At 37.3% G+C, this 15,216-nt stretch overlaps 1 protein-coding gene across 4 annotated transcripts in view; it reads left to right on the top strand.

Moving 5' to 3' along the window:
- The first annotated feature begins 1,409 nt into the window (after nucleotides 1-1,409).
- The window catches only part of ptk2bb (protein tyrosine kinase 2 beta, b), a 31,103-nt gene continuing 17,296 nt past the window's right edge, over nucleotides 1,410-15,216 (top strand). The window contains exons 1-9 of one of the 4 annotated variants that reach the window (XM_041805656.1): nucleotides 1,410-1,649; nucleotides 11,364-11,599; nucleotides 11,909-12,087; nucleotides 12,197-12,284; nucleotides 13,268-13,347; nucleotides 13,628-13,690; nucleotides 13,866-13,920; nucleotides 14,025-14,165; nucleotides 14,262-14,336. In XM_041805656.1, the coding sequence (XP_041661590.1) occupies nucleotides 11,402-11,599; nucleotides 11,909-12,087; nucleotides 12,197-12,284; nucleotides 13,268-13,347; nucleotides 13,628-13,690; nucleotides 13,866-13,920; nucleotides 14,025-14,165; nucleotides 14,262-14,336 (879 nt within the window). In that variant the 5' untranslated portion in view covers nucleotides 1,410-1,649; nucleotides 11,364-11,401. Of the gene's footprint in view, nucleotides 1,650-8,352; nucleotides 8,493-11,363; nucleotides 11,600-11,908; nucleotides 12,088-12,196; nucleotides 12,285-13,267; nucleotides 13,348-13,627; nucleotides 13,691-13,865; nucleotides 13,921-14,024; nucleotides 14,166-14,261; nucleotides 14,337-15,216 lie in introns of those variants that run through there. The other 3 variants (XM_041805658.1, XM_041805657.1, XM_041805659.1) reach the window with 3 other exon arrangements.

Genomic DNA, 15,216 nt, shown 5'->3' with positions numbered 1-15,216 from the left:
AATATGCTTCACCTCAATCAGTTACATTAAATTGCTGTTTATAGATTGCATACACATGTATTAAAATTTCATAGTGTTAAAAACAACATGCCATTGTGCTATAGTAATATAATAAATGTACATTATGTTGATGTTTTTGTTGCAAGGGTGCAAAGAAAGATGGGCAAAAAGAGGAAAGAACCGTTGCAGAATAGAAGTATTTGAGAGTCCCTGTGTGATTGAAGTTTCCATCATGCCAATGGGCAGACTGTTTAGATGTGTTTAGATGCGTTTACCGGTAGTTGTGTTTAAATGCTGTTCATTGATCCCTGCTGGGGTTCTGTAGGTCACGTTTTTGGTGGATTGTTGTTGAACACATTTGCAACATGAGCAAAGTTATCCACTGAGCTGGTGTTCCTGTTGCTGGTTTAGGTGATCCTAATGGACACAGAGTGTATTAATATGCATTGCCTTACTATGAGATTGACTCTCTGCTTTGTTCTTGCCAGAGGAGACCTACCTTGCCAGATTTTAAGTGTTACTGCAGCTCTGTCATATTGTGAAATTTTTAACACTTTCAAATGTGTAGTTTAACTATGTAAACACTTTTAAAGTGTTAATTCGAACTCTCTGTCAGTTTGATTTACTGTCAATTTTGCTGTGTGTTTTACTTTATCATAGAGGTGACTTTACCTGAACAATCTGGTTGGAGCTCTATTCTGTTTGTTCTTGTCAGTAAGGAAAGAGCAGATTTTACAGTACTCGGTAGTTAAAGTAAACTTTAAATTAAATACCTTTTACTTCCACTTGATAGGGTTAATAGACCAGTAGTTTTACTTCAGTACATTTTAACCATAGTAACTTTCCTTTTACTTGAGTAGAAAAGGTGTGAACTTTTTCCATCTTTGTCAGACTCAGGAGATAACATTGAAAATGCTCTGGCAGAAAGACTGCCAATGAGAGGAAAAATTAGGCCAAAACATTTCACTGTTTTGCTTTTTGTGCCAACTGTTATTTTTGAATATGATAAAATACTCGTCAGTTATTATGATTATTTCTCTTCCATTACTGCAGTTACTCCGAAACAAAACTACACTTTACAAGTAAAACGCAATTTTGCATTTCCAGTCACTTTACCAGCACTGCTTCTCTTTATCTTGTTGCGCCATCTGCTGGTGCAACGACGTAATTACAGCCTTAAAATGTCACTGACAAGATAAAAGTGAAGACGAAGGACAACCGAGGTTACAAAGTACAGCAACAATTTGTCAAGCACTCCTATAAAGCTCCATAAATCTCTGTGTTTCGTATATGCTGAGGAAAATAGCATATACGAGTCCCGTTAACATAATCAACCTGCTCATCTTAACCAAAGGTACAGCTTACATCACGTTATGCTAATAGCAACGTTTCCACACTTCTTAATGCGTCAGCGTCTAAAAGACACTGAAAGCGAGATATTTGCACAGAAAAAGTAATAGACAACACCCGCCATGTTCCTTGAAGATAGGAAGAGGTGTGCTCACCTTAGCTTACGGCAGGGTTGCTCACAGGTGAGGGAGTGGTCTCCTGCCACCTCTTGCTCCTCTTAACAGTCTGTCAGGCCTGAAATCTCCGTCAGGACTAACGCTCTTTGCCTGTTTTTCTCCGAGGAATTCAAACAGAATCAGGTAAGACACAAGATTTAAATGTTATTGTGTTAACTTTAGCTTAAACGTATCCGTAATTCTTTAAATAATTCACAAAGTTCCTGAAATGAGTCAGCAATTATAGAGATTAACGCAATTTACACCCAGACCCATAGTTGAACTATTTCATAAGTGGTCATTCTTTCTGCTCTAATCGTTGTAAACACGATCTGGCTCTCCTTTATATGTGATCTTTTTTTGAGCGAGAACATGCATAATATAAAACTAAATTTAACAACTGCATTTCACAGTACAAACCTTATTATAGTGTCTTAATGGGGAGTGTAGGTGCCGTTTTCTCTGACAGACAGAGAGAGAGAGGGGGGGAACTTTGTTCATTATCAGAGCATGTCTGTGCAGGTGGAGGATCAGCCTCCACATTCCAGTGCCTGGGGTCATGACGGTGCAGTGAGCAGACCCTCAACAGCACAACACTTTCACAGAGCAGGCATGTGTGTGTGTGTGTGTGTGATGCCTGCCTGTATTGACAAGTAACTACCCTACCTAGCAGCCATAAATTTTGAACTTTGATAGTTTGCTCAAACAGTTTAATTTGCAGACATGTCAACCCTGATGTTAATCCTAGATCATAAAGAAGCTGCTCAGATATTTAGTTTTATAAAACACCTGTCCTTTTCTTAAATTACCTCTAAAAAAGGAAATGTAATCTGATAAAAGAAAGCTTTTATAGTTGGCCAGATCTCTCTTAATTAAGGTTATGTAATTTTTTCTTCTTAAAGAGAACAATCTGATGACACTTCTACATGTCATAAACGGCTGCAGTCAGGAGTGCATGTTATGACAGATTCTGACAAAGGCAGCCTGTCCTTCATTGCACCACAATGCAGTTATTTTCTACAGACAGCACAGAAAAGGTGCAGAAGCCTGAGAAGAATCCTATACATCTATACTCAAATTTGAGAGTTCAGTGACTATATTTAAGCATGCCACTCTTTTATTTTTAGGAGTCACAAATAACATAAACAAGAACCTTAACCTTTAGGGTCATACAGATTTTTCATTTTGAAATAGTCTTAATTGGATTCATTCAAAGCATAGCACATTTAAAATAATGAGCTCATAACTGTTTTATCTACCTTAACACTGCTTGCTGTCACTACAACTGCAGACATGTTCTGACCTTCACTTAAAACTGCATTTAATCTAATAACAATTACCACATATGAATTGTTTATTTTAAAGATGTTCATTATTAAACCATTCTTTTGTATGGCAAACATCCCAAAAACTGTTATAAAATAATACAGATGAGAAAATGCAGTAAATCCTCACATAACTGGGGGAATGGAGGTGTGCCACACATCTGACTCAGGATACAATACTATACATATCCCAGTATAATAAAAAAGGGTTAATTTTCCAGTTTTTATCAAGATGTGCAGTTAGGTCAGTTCATGAATAAATACTATTCTGTCATTTAAATATGATGACAGTAAAAATGCAAAATCTCTTACTTGATTTTCTTCTCAAATAGAAGTAAAAAGAAATATAAGTATTACTGAATTTGAGCTTGTTTGTTAAAACAGCAAGAAAAAGGATATATTTTCTCTTGTAAACAGCACTGATAAAGCATGGCTTATTATGGTTGTCAGTTCCTTGCTTGATCTACATTGTTGAATTGTGGGGTCCGATATTAAGGGATTACTGATGATCTCTACATTCAGCATTTATCCTTTCAGTAGGATACAGGTATCTTGTGTATCTTGTGCAGTACTGTAGGTTTGTGTAGCCCTGAGTCTATGTGGAGGCTAACGCCTGTTATGCATCTCCTCAAGAGTGTTAACACTGAACAGAAGCAGACCAGCCCTGGGATTGGTCCCCTGGGTAGTATAGAGTGGTTTACAAAGTTGTTTGACAACAAGCAAGGCATGAATAGAACAAATCAAAGAACACAACAAGACATACAAAACCCCACTGCTAAAAAGAACCCATGATAAATTCATCCATTATTAACCCAAACATTGTGAGAACCGAGGAGGAACAATATAAGACCCCAAAAAAGTATCATGTGAATTAAGAAACACATCATAAAAACCCAGAACCCAGAGGCATATGTCTCCTTGATGTCTGATAGATAGTTGAGAAACCAATTTCTTCAAACATTTCAGAAATGTATTCCCCCTTTTTTAATCTCTCAGTGGCAAAAAAGGCATCGAAAATCCCCCCGTCTTCCATGTCAGCATCCACACAGTCCATCTTCTCTGATGTCTTCCGTCTTTTCTCTTTTGCAATAACTACAGTTTAATCAACTGCTCTGCTTGATATTTAACAGCTTAAAAAGAAGCATAAGGGCCTGTGTTGACAGCTGACAGGGCTTATTTTTAATTCAGAATCATTGTAGTCCAGCGTTCTGAGCGCTCAGCACCCTAGACAAAAACAACCCACCCTGTTTATGTCACCACGTTTAAACCGTGAAAACTATTCCACTTTTGGAACAGTGCTGCGCTCGTCATTGTCACTTCCTCCTCACTCGCCAATCAGGATCAAGAATGAGTGGGACTTCTGCACTAGTGAAAAATCAATCAATCTGACTTATTTTTCAAGGATAAAGTTTTCAGGTTTTCAGCTGCTGCTCATGTCAGGACAGGATTCCTTTTCATTATCTTCATGTTTTCTGTGTGACATTTCTTTGAATTACACAAATATGAAGCTGTTGGCTATTTTCAAACATTACAGATTCTACAAGAGAAAGTGGACACATTTTTTTTGTAAAAGTGCTCTGAAAATTAGGTTATAGGCACTGCCAGTGCTTAAAAAACCCCAGCTGTGGACACAGGCCTTAATACGCTTGGTTTCATTTGCAATGGTTTCCTGTAGACAAACAAGCAGAGGATATGACAGGAGCAGAAACTAGCATTACAACTAGCATAGAAACCACACTACAGACTACTGTTTAGGCTGAGTGTTGCAGACGCAGACATACCAACACACAAGTATGTAGTACTCATGATGGCGAAGGCCACTATGGCGTATATACAGCTAGACTTAACGTGGTAGTATAAACCAGGCTTAAGTACTGCTGCCTCAGCTTCATCAAACAAGAGAAGCAGATAGCATGCTTTGCTTGTCAATTAAGGGTATTGCACTACATTTTCAATATTTTACAGTTGATTTTTAGTTGTACTTTGAGGTTCTCTACTCGAAAATATATGTAAAAGTCCTGCTTGGATCTACCTGAACTATTGGTCACTTATGAATAAGAATATTTCATTAAATTACTGTTAAAGATTAGCAGCATAGCCATTTAGCTAGATAGCCTGAAATAAAGCACATGAATATCTTTATAATTATCCTTTCTTTGCATTTTTTTGTTACAGATACAAATCATACTGTAGCATGATTATTAACAGTATAAAACATATAATTGCACACCTTTAAAGGCTTAAAGCCCTGGTCTTCTCCTTCTCTCAGTGTAGCTCTTCTAAAATTTGCTGCTGCTGCTGTGGATTTTTATTCTCATCCGTCACAATCTGTCCCCATAAATCAGCCCCTGCCAGTCACTTCCTGACATCTCACCAGGAGAAACTGAAGGATATTAACAAAGCATGACAGTTCAGAAACGGAAGAAATGCAGCAGCGATGAGGAGAGGTAACTGCTAATGTGGACAAATGTTTGGTTGCTGAATATTCAGACATTGTCCTGCAGTGTTTGTTGTGGCTGAGCATTGAAGGAGCGAGAGGCCTCCTTTTTTGGATAAAAATCCTACTTTGGAACGGTTGTGACTGTTCGCCATAACAACTCAAGTAAAAGCATAACAGTGAGAATGAAGCAACGCCAGTGGGAGCTCAGAAACTAGTTTCACTTTTGTTCACTGTGACAGAAACATAGAAAGAGGCATTTTGCAGCTGTAAATGCTTTCTAGATTTTTCGCAGTTACATTGATAGTATTTCTGTTAAATATTTACATGGACATGCCTCACTGATAATGTCTTTTTTGTAAGCCATTGGTCTACCACAGCCCTATAAAGTAGAAATAAAATACAATATACACATCAGATCTGTATGTTTGATTTTAACTAAGTATGAGTTCATTGAAACAATGATCATCTAAAGCACAGTAGAGTCAGTGCAATTTTGTATATAAGCAGTTGCATTTATACTTTTATTAAAACTCTTGTGAATTTTAAAAAAAAATCTGGTAATTAAAGAGGCTGTGAAGGTGCAAAGGGGGGAAGTGCTCCATATTGCATGTGTGCATGTCTGACTGTTGTATGTGGAAGTCTTGCTATCCCATAATGTCAGACCATCATGGTGTCAGTATGAATGGCTCAAGACACTAGAGCTCAGTCTTGCTTTTGCAGAAGTGCAATGTGGAAACACCTATTATCTGTTTCTCTGTTGATCTAAAGTTAGTTTGATACAGCAATTTTGATAGGATAACTGCCATGTATCGTTTAAGAAGCCCCTTACATTAACAAATGGCAGACGACACTCAGGCTTTGTCCAATATTTTCTACAGTCTATGGTTCTTGCATAACTATATACAATATTAGAGAGGTTAAGTATAATTTACAATTTTATTTTACAAAATAATTTTAACTGATATGGATATTAATACCAATTCTGATCTAAAGCATATGTCTTTAAATCACACTTTATAATTTGAGGATGGACATAGAAACAAACTTCAGCTGATGTACATTAGGTTTTAGGTCCTGCCTGAAGCTCATCAAAATTATTTTGAAGCCAAGACAGGCCAATGTTTAAAGCAGATAACTGTTATTTACGACTGATACTGGCTGATATTAACAGTGGATACAGGATGATATTTACAGCGGATAATGGCGGATATTTAAAACAGATACTGGCTGATATTTCCAGTGGAAAATGGCGGAAATTAAAAGCAGTAAAGACAGATATTTACATCCCATAAAGGACCATATTTTCAGACTGTTATTTACAGTCAATACAAGCCAATATTCGAAGCATACACAGACCTATATTTGCAACAGATACAGGCTGATATTTACAACAGATACAGGTCTATATTTACAGCATATACACGCCTATATTTGCAGCTGATACAGGCTGATGAATTAAGCTGATACAGGCCTATATTTGCAGCTCATAAAGTCCAATATTTACAGCCGGTATACGCTGATATTCACAGCCCATACAGGTCGATATTAACAGCTGGTATTGGCTGATATTTACTGCTGGTATTAGCCAATATTTACAGCTTGGCTGATATTTGCAGCCTATACAGGTGGATGTGTATAGCAAATACTGGCCAATATTTCCAGCCAATGTGGCTGATTTTTGTAGCAAATAAACTGATATTTTCAGTCGACACGAGTCAGTTATGACAGATAATACAGGCCGATGATACTGAGTATCCCTTTGACTTTATATATCAGTTTTGATGTACTTCTATGTGCATCTAAATACACATAGAAGAAAAAAAAAAGCTTTTTAGCAGGTCTCCACCTTTGATTAAATTGTTACCGTATTAATTTCTAAGTAAGTGATGCCAAGCAATTTGTTTGAGAACATTTAAAAATGTTCATAAACATTTATGAGATCTTAACATGATCAGCTAAGATTGCTTGTTTGGTAAATCATCAGTTCATAAAACACAGATACTCCGTTCTAGGAATTATGGCAGATAGAAAAACACTTTATCTAGTAGACTCTTTATCTGACAAAATCCCGGGTGTAAAAACTGAAATCAGTAATGGCTGGGTTCCTTTAAATTGGGGGAGTTAAATGGTTTGATAATGAGCTTGCCAAACTTTAAAGGTGAGCTGGGATGCCAGTTTAGCGCAGTTGGTAGAGCAGGTGTCTGTCTACAGAGGCAAAGTCCTATGCACTGGTCGCAGGATAGATTCCTGGTCTCAGCATTTCCTGTCTCTGTTCCGCTGTCATATAAAAATGAACGTAAAAGCCCAAGAAGTAACAGTGAAAAAAAAAGATGTGTTAAATGGAATGTTTGCACTTTTGTGTGTCTCTTCTCATCTGCCTTTCCCTTAAGTCAACATATATTTGCCATTTTAAAGCTTTTTTGCCATTTGTTTCTAAGCTGGACTAGAAGAAGTCCAGATCCTCTGTATCTTTGCTACATTGTGCTAGTTTTAGTGTTTAAGTGTGAAAGACCTAAACTACACGACACAAGTCTCTCACTGCTGTTAAAACCTAAACTACAGAAGTCAAAGAGGGAATGAACTGTGACAAAAAGACTTTTATTTTTCCACCTGATTTTTTCTTTTATCAAGATAATTTAGCTAAAATCATGAAATATTTATCTGTACATTTACATTTTTCTTGACAACTCCGTCTGTCGTCCATGATTTTTCATAGACTCAAACAAGCAACATATTTTGGCAGTAAAGATTTCACAACTCTGTCTGAGCATGTGTAGCAATCTGTAATGTATATATGTCACCAGGTTGCCTTATTATGTCTTACACATAAATGCTGGAATGTATTTGTGTATCTACAGCCCATCATCGTGTAATTCATGGAAATTATCTGACACCCCCTCCTCTTCCTTCTTCTTTCTCTCTCTGTCCGGCCTCCCACACCCAGGTGATGGTGCAACATGCAGGCCACGCTACACACTCATCCTCTCTCTCTTTTCCCTTTCTCTCTCTCTCTCACTACACACTCACATACTTAAACACAAACACACCCACACAGCCCTGCTGGGGAATTCATGGCCTCAGGCTAACAAAACACAACCTCGTCCAACAGCAGAAACTAGCCCGGCTCCCGCACAGCAGACTAACAGCATGGACGTTCATTTATGAGAAAAAAAAAAAAGTAGCGAAGGCCAGAGGGCACTTTTCTGACGGCACTGTTGCGAGGTGGGTAATCTCTGATCACAGCTAGGTGTGTTGTCAAGGTTGGTTACAGGTATTTAGCTCAATCTTCCTGTGTTTGCTGAGTCAACATGCCCTCAGATTTTTGATTGACAGGACTTTAATGTTAATGTAAGGAGTGGAGTAAATGTATTTTTAAGATTTTGATCAATCTATTCAATGCAAAAGAAGTTTGCTGCCCTTTAGAGAGTTAAATCTTACCTGAAAGTTTAATCAAAGTGCATGCAGTCTTTTAATCCAGTGGAAAGCTTTCATTTCTCTGTTTTCTTGTGCGTAGCTGTGGTTGTGGCTGTGGCGCTGTGCTGAAGTTTTTACTATCTTCAGTAAATGTCTCTATGTTTGTTCAAAGCTAAGTGGTTGGAGAAGAATCTCCTGTGGCTCGGATGTATTCCTTTTGAGGTATTCTTGTCATAAAGGAATAGTTTGACATTTTAGGAAATACTTGAATTTCCTTTCCACAAAGATTTTTTCCTGTGTGGTAAATATAAAGCCATATCATCCATATTTACTCAGTCTCATGTTCCCTACCTTTAAAGAGATTAGTAAGACTTTTCTTTGCAGTTTGCATTATAAAAAATTAAAGGAAAATAGATATTTAAAATGCATCTTGAATTATGAATCTGTCCAGCAACTTCTGAAAAAGTCATGTTAAAAACCAAGAAACACCTTTATTTTCAAATGTAAGGAGTATAACAAAATTGTTATAACTTTAAGAAAAAAAGATGAAGTCTTAATCATTTTCAAGAAGCAGATACATTAAAACAAAGGGAAAATAGAAATGTCATTCTCAAAAGGCTCCAGCTACGCTCATGAGCAGCGCTGTGCTTTATTAGAAAATCTGTGAGAAATTAAAGTCTATAGGAGCTGAATTTGTCTGTGGAAAATGAATTATTCTCAGCGGATATTTACGTTATAACAAGACTGATCTTGCAATGTTTTTTTTGTTTGGTGATAGCCGCTGGAGTAGGATGGTGATGACAGTCATTATGATGATGATCGATAAAAAAGGTAAAATGTCATTTTTCCTGTTTGCACGGAGACGGGGGCATTTTGAAAAACGTTCACTCTAAAGCCCGTTTCCAAACTGTTCAGTGTTCAGGCACTTTCAGGGAAGTATAAGTCAGGGCATGGATACAAAAAAGATTTCCAAGGCACTGAACATCCCTCAGACTTCAGTTAAATCCGTCATCCAGAAATGGAAGGAATATGGCACAAGTACAAATTTGCCTAGATCACACTGTTCTCAAACTGAGTGACTGTGCAAGAAGGAGACTGGTGAGAGAGGTTACACAAGACTCTTCTATCTTCACCAGTCGAAGCTTTATGGGAGAGTGTCAAAGAAAACTCATTAAGTCAAGAAGAGGGAGATACAGAAAGAGAGAAGAGGGAGATACAGGAAGAGAAGAGGATGAAGCAGAAAGAAGAGGGAGATGCAAAACAGAAGAGGAGGAAGAAGAGAAAGAGAAGGGCTAGATACAGGAGGAGATAAGAGGGGCTGGCAGATAGAAAGAAAACATGTATAGAAACAACAGTAAATAAGATAAATGTATTTATGTTCTGGCCATAAATCCATCTTAAGCTTATAATGACAGCAGTATGTGAAGAATTGGCCTAAACCCCTATATATGGGTGCATGTTTTAATTGAAACAAAGGTTATAAAGTGATAAACTTTAGAGATACTGCGAGTTGTCTAGCCCTTTATTGTAATTTTAAACAAACTGGTAAGAAGAGATAATATTTTGTTTATATAAATGAAGGCAAAAAAAGATGTCAGCATTTTGCCTCTTGAAGCACAGAGGAGTTGCCTGCTTGTAAGTTTTCACCTTGGATCTTTCAGGCATGATTAATGAGCACAGGTTGCATAATGACTCAGAGTAAAGAAGCTTCTCCATGTTAGTCATCTCTCTGTTACTCAATGCGCGGTTTCAGATAGACCATTGAATTGTTTCACTTTACAACATTTTGTTGTTTCTGACAGCCTGTTGACAGACTACATTACCAACAGGAAAGAAAACTAATTAAAATGTGGTTTGATTAACTTTTAAGGAAAAGAAATTTTCAAGAATCTTCCTATGTTATTTTAGCCAGTACATGTCTCTACACTGTCACAGTTCTGCTTGATGAATCACACAGGCCCTCACTTGAAATCCTGGTCAGAGAGGAATGTAATCAGCGGATCTCAGAGTGAATTGTTGTGAGTCATAGACCTGCATGGCACAACATCACAACGTCGAGGTGAAGTCGTGTAACTGTAGCACTATGACGAAGGAGATGCAGAGCAGGGCGTAGCATTGTGTTACATGTCAATGACTTTCCCTCAATAGATGAAGTTAAACTTGTGAAAAATGTGGAGACTAGCATTTCATCTTCTGATATAACTGTCTAATATGATGAGTCTGATACTCACCTGTCACAGATAGATTGGTTTGTATTCGTATCAGCATTTATAAACTTTGTCTAGAGAGCATTTTATGCTGAAAACAAGTCGTGAGGTGATTCAGAAGGAGTATTATCATCAGCACATGCCTGGTCTCTGTTATTTTTGTGCCACAGTGCTGGTGATAGTCAAGGTTGAGAGCATTATGTTTTTAAGATGTCTGTCAGCTTGTTCTGTTCTTTTGCACATAATATCTCAAGAAAGCTTTGAGGGATTTTCTTCAAATCTTGCACAGATGTCCATTCTGACAGAAGAATGAGCTGATAAAATTTTGAAGGTCATAGGCCAAAGACCAAGGTCATTAATTCATTGACAATTATAATTTAAAGATTGAAAAACATTAAAGATCATGGCTCCTTCACCTGATATTTGATGATTTGTCTTACGGGTAAAGTTTGATTTCCTTGTCTTTCTACAGGATGTTTCTGGTATGATGGTGCCCATCCAGCCGTGACCATGTATGAGGTGATGTCAGGTGACACCCTGGCCTGGAAGGTGCCCAGTCCAAGAGAGAGCACCACAGCGTCCAGCCTTGAATCACACTTTTCAGGAGATGGAGGGCCAACAAAAATCCTCAAAGTGTGCTTCTGCACCAACAATAACCTTGGAAAGAACTTTAAGCTGGTGAAATGTGACAGTTCCTGGCAAATCAGAGTGAGTGTAATCTAGAAAATGGAGTAAAAGGAGATAATGTGTCAGGTTAAGATTCTGTTTTCTCCTCCTTAACACTGGGGTGATATCAAATCTCATTATCATTAATCTCAATTATCAGTCCAATAACAATGATTATTTCTTCTTTGACCGTTGCAACCATAATAAATAAAAGTTTATCATCTTCTTTCATTTTTCCCTCCCACCTATTCTTAGACCTGATTAATCAGCCACTACATAACTTCAGTGGTGAAGAAGTCCTTTTGAGGACAAAGAAATCCTTGAACTTTATTTGTTTTCTGTTTCTTTCAGGCCATCATTCGTTCGATTTTGATCAGCGGCCGATTGGGGCCTAACATAGAACTTGCAGGATGCTACGGTCTCCTGCTCAAACACTTGAAGTCAGAGGAACTTCACTGGCTGCATCCAGATCTGACAGTCGGGGAGGTGGAACAACGCTACGAGAGCCATCATGTAGAAGCTGAGTGGAGGTAGAGAACCCTCAGTAACTTGAATATTTGAATCAATTTTAATCTTGTAGAGGGAATGGTTAAAACATATTTAATCCACTTAAATGTGCATTTTTTCTTTTGAATGCAGGTATGACCTTCGAATCAGATACATTCCTGTCAATTTCTTGGAAAAATTCAAAGATGACAGATCCACGTTTCTATATTTTTATCAACAGGTAATAAGCTACATTTTTTCCGAGTGATATCATTTTAGCTTTCAAAGTCACTGTTAGTCATGTTTGGAGGAGAACGTCTGTTTTCAAACAGATATCAACTATCTGTAATGCAAAATTCAAAAATTAATCAAAAAATCAAAAAGAAATAAACCACTGGATTTTGCTGAGGGGTTCAAGATTCCAAGATACCCATAAAATGTCTTAGATTTTTGAAAAATCTTATCTGTACTTGTAGGAAGTCTTAATTTAAGATATAAATGCATCTTAGTACTTCTTTGTATTTGCTTCTTCATGTGACAAATTATTGCATTTGCTGCAAATTTTCGGCAGCAAATTCTTCTTGTTTTCACAAACCACAAATATCAGTGAAAGAGAGAAAATAAAGGAAATTTAAGGTGAAAAATAAAACAATTACTACGCTTAAAGGTGTATTGTGTAAAAATTGGAAATAGCAGCAACATCTAATGGTCAATTCTGGATTTTGATGCTCATTTCTGTGGTGGAAACTGTGACAAACAGAAAGAAAAATGTTTATCTGTTCCTTGGTTCCATCTATGGTGCTGTAGAAACATGCAAAATGCAAAAATCAAAGTTGGCGGTCTTGAAGGGGTGGAATTCATTGAGTCCTGCTTGAAAACTGGAAAAGCACCAAAGCCACAGGATACCAAAATGTTAATTTTTATTTATCTGGGCCTAAAGAGGTCTTTAAGGTCTTAAATTTTATTTTTAAAAAGTGAGCAGCAACCCTGAAAACTGCACGATGAAAGTGAACCAATCATGTTGTGCTCTGTCCTTTTTTGCAGACTTTACCTGTTACTGTTTTAGTCTTTCCTTTGTACATTTCTCCTCATGGATCCCTGTCATGCTACCAATGAAAAATACAGATTTGTTTTAAGTATATAAATATGTACTCCATACCTTTCAGAGATGTGGTAGTATTTATACAACACACATTATAAGATCTTACTGTTATTCTACCTCAGGTTCGTAGTGACTACATGCAGTATCATGCCAGTAAGGTCAGTGATGGGATGGCCCTGCAGCTTGGCTGTTTGGAGATTAGGTAAGTCCCTGCATTCCTGTCATTCTTCTGTTCTCTTTGTTCAAACTTTAACCATCATTTGTTTTTCTGAAAGCAGTAAAGAAGGTGACATAATAAACTGGTGAGAGTTACAGTGGCATATGTTGCACAGCATGTACAGCCATCATTTTCATAACACTGCTATAATAGATGATATTCAAATTTTTCATACCTGCTGTGAGTAGGTGATAAATTGATGAAAGGTTGATAGGAGGGAATTCATTTGTTAATTAACTGTTGTATTTTTCCTCTGTTTTCACAGGAGGTTCTATAAAGACATGAATGCAAAAGGTCTAGAAAAGAAGTCCAACTTTGAGCTGCTAGAGTAAGTTTTTATTTATAGTGAGCCCTCTTTTAGTAATGTCATAAATGCTTTGTAGTGGATAAACCCTGTTCCTATTGGAATTTTCCGAGGGAACTTAAAACATATGAAGTTTAACTTTAAATATCAAATAAGACCAACACCCTCTCTTTTTCTGAATGTTGCTGTTTAAATGAAGAAAAGAAGTGGGCCTGGACCTTTTCTTTCCTCCAGAGCTGATTAACAGCATGAAGGTAAACAAACAAGTTTCAATTGCACAGATTTAATAAATGTCCCTATGTGCTAGTGAACCAAAGTAGATGCAATAAAAAACTGATTTGTGTTTGTTTGGATCCAGTCAAGGCAGCTTCGTAAGTTGATCCAGCAAACATTTCAACAGTTCGCGACTCTCAAAGAGGACGACTGTATGGTCAAGTTCTTTGAGACCCTCAGAGAGTTCACCAATTATGATGAAGAGGTTTTCCAGTGTGAACTAGTGGTGAGTGGAAACATTTTTTGTGTTCATCTCAATAACAAAAATCTTCTGGATTTCATGGTTTAAAATCCAAAATGTGGTCTGCTCTCTTGTTCACAGCAAGGTTGGAGTCTGTCGGTGGAGCTGGTCATCGGTGGGAGGGGAATCCGCCAACGCACACAGAAGGATTCAGCGGTAAGTATTATGAATGAATAAGTCTAACTGCTTAGATTTAAGTGACCTAAGTATTAACAGGCATTCATATTTTAATATAAATTAAACTGTGTTGTATTATGTATAATAATGTCAATCTATAAATCAATCTGATTAGTTGCAGGGTTTGTGATGAATTCATCACAGCTACTCACATGTATTGATCATATGAGAATGATTGCATCACTGGAAGATTTAATAACAATAGTTGAAAATGCGTCATAAAGACCGCACTTTTGAAATGCATTGGAAGTTTTTACAAGCTTTTGAAACACCAACATTTATGTATGTAAATGTATAAGTTTGGTTTATATGTGTGAGTCCACTTGTGAATAACACTAGGGGCAGACAGGCACAGGAGGAGAAGAGGCCACATTGTCCACTCATTCATTTAGCTAAAAGCCGCCTCAGATTTAAATTTAGCCATTTTTGCCCGATTGCAATGTCACAGCACATCATCAAATGTTAAGCTCGATTATGTCGGAAACGTCAAACTGTTTTGCAGTGTGACATAATTAACGCCGCATCCAAGACTCCCCACCACCATGATTAAGCAAGGCTAACATGTCTAGTTCAGTGGTTCTCAACTGGTTGAGCCTAAGCACCCACCATCAACTCCTCAAGGAGACACAGTGACCCAAATTTATGGATATTTTTGCAGACAACCAATCATTTAATGAAAAATAGCACAGCCTGAACCTTAGACAGTATGAAAAATGTGACGAAACAAAGAAACAGTGCAAAACAAAAATATTTCTAGAGCATTTCATGGGACATTTGCAATGCACTGAAAAGGGCTTTGCAAATCACTTTTGAGTCCCGACCCCACCAGTTGAAAACCACTGGTTTAGTTTGACACCTT

The sequence above is a fragment of the Cheilinus undulatus genome, linkage group 14 (assembly GCF_018320785.1).
Source record: "Cheilinus undulatus linkage group 14, ASM1832078v1, whole genome shotgun sequence".
Classification (NCBI taxonomy): Eukaryota; Metazoa; Chordata; class Actinopteri; order Labriformes; family Labridae; genus Cheilinus; species Cheilinus undulatus.
The sequence above is the reverse complement of the archived record's forward strand: the minus strand, read 5'-3'. Positions and strand labels throughout refer to the sequence as shown.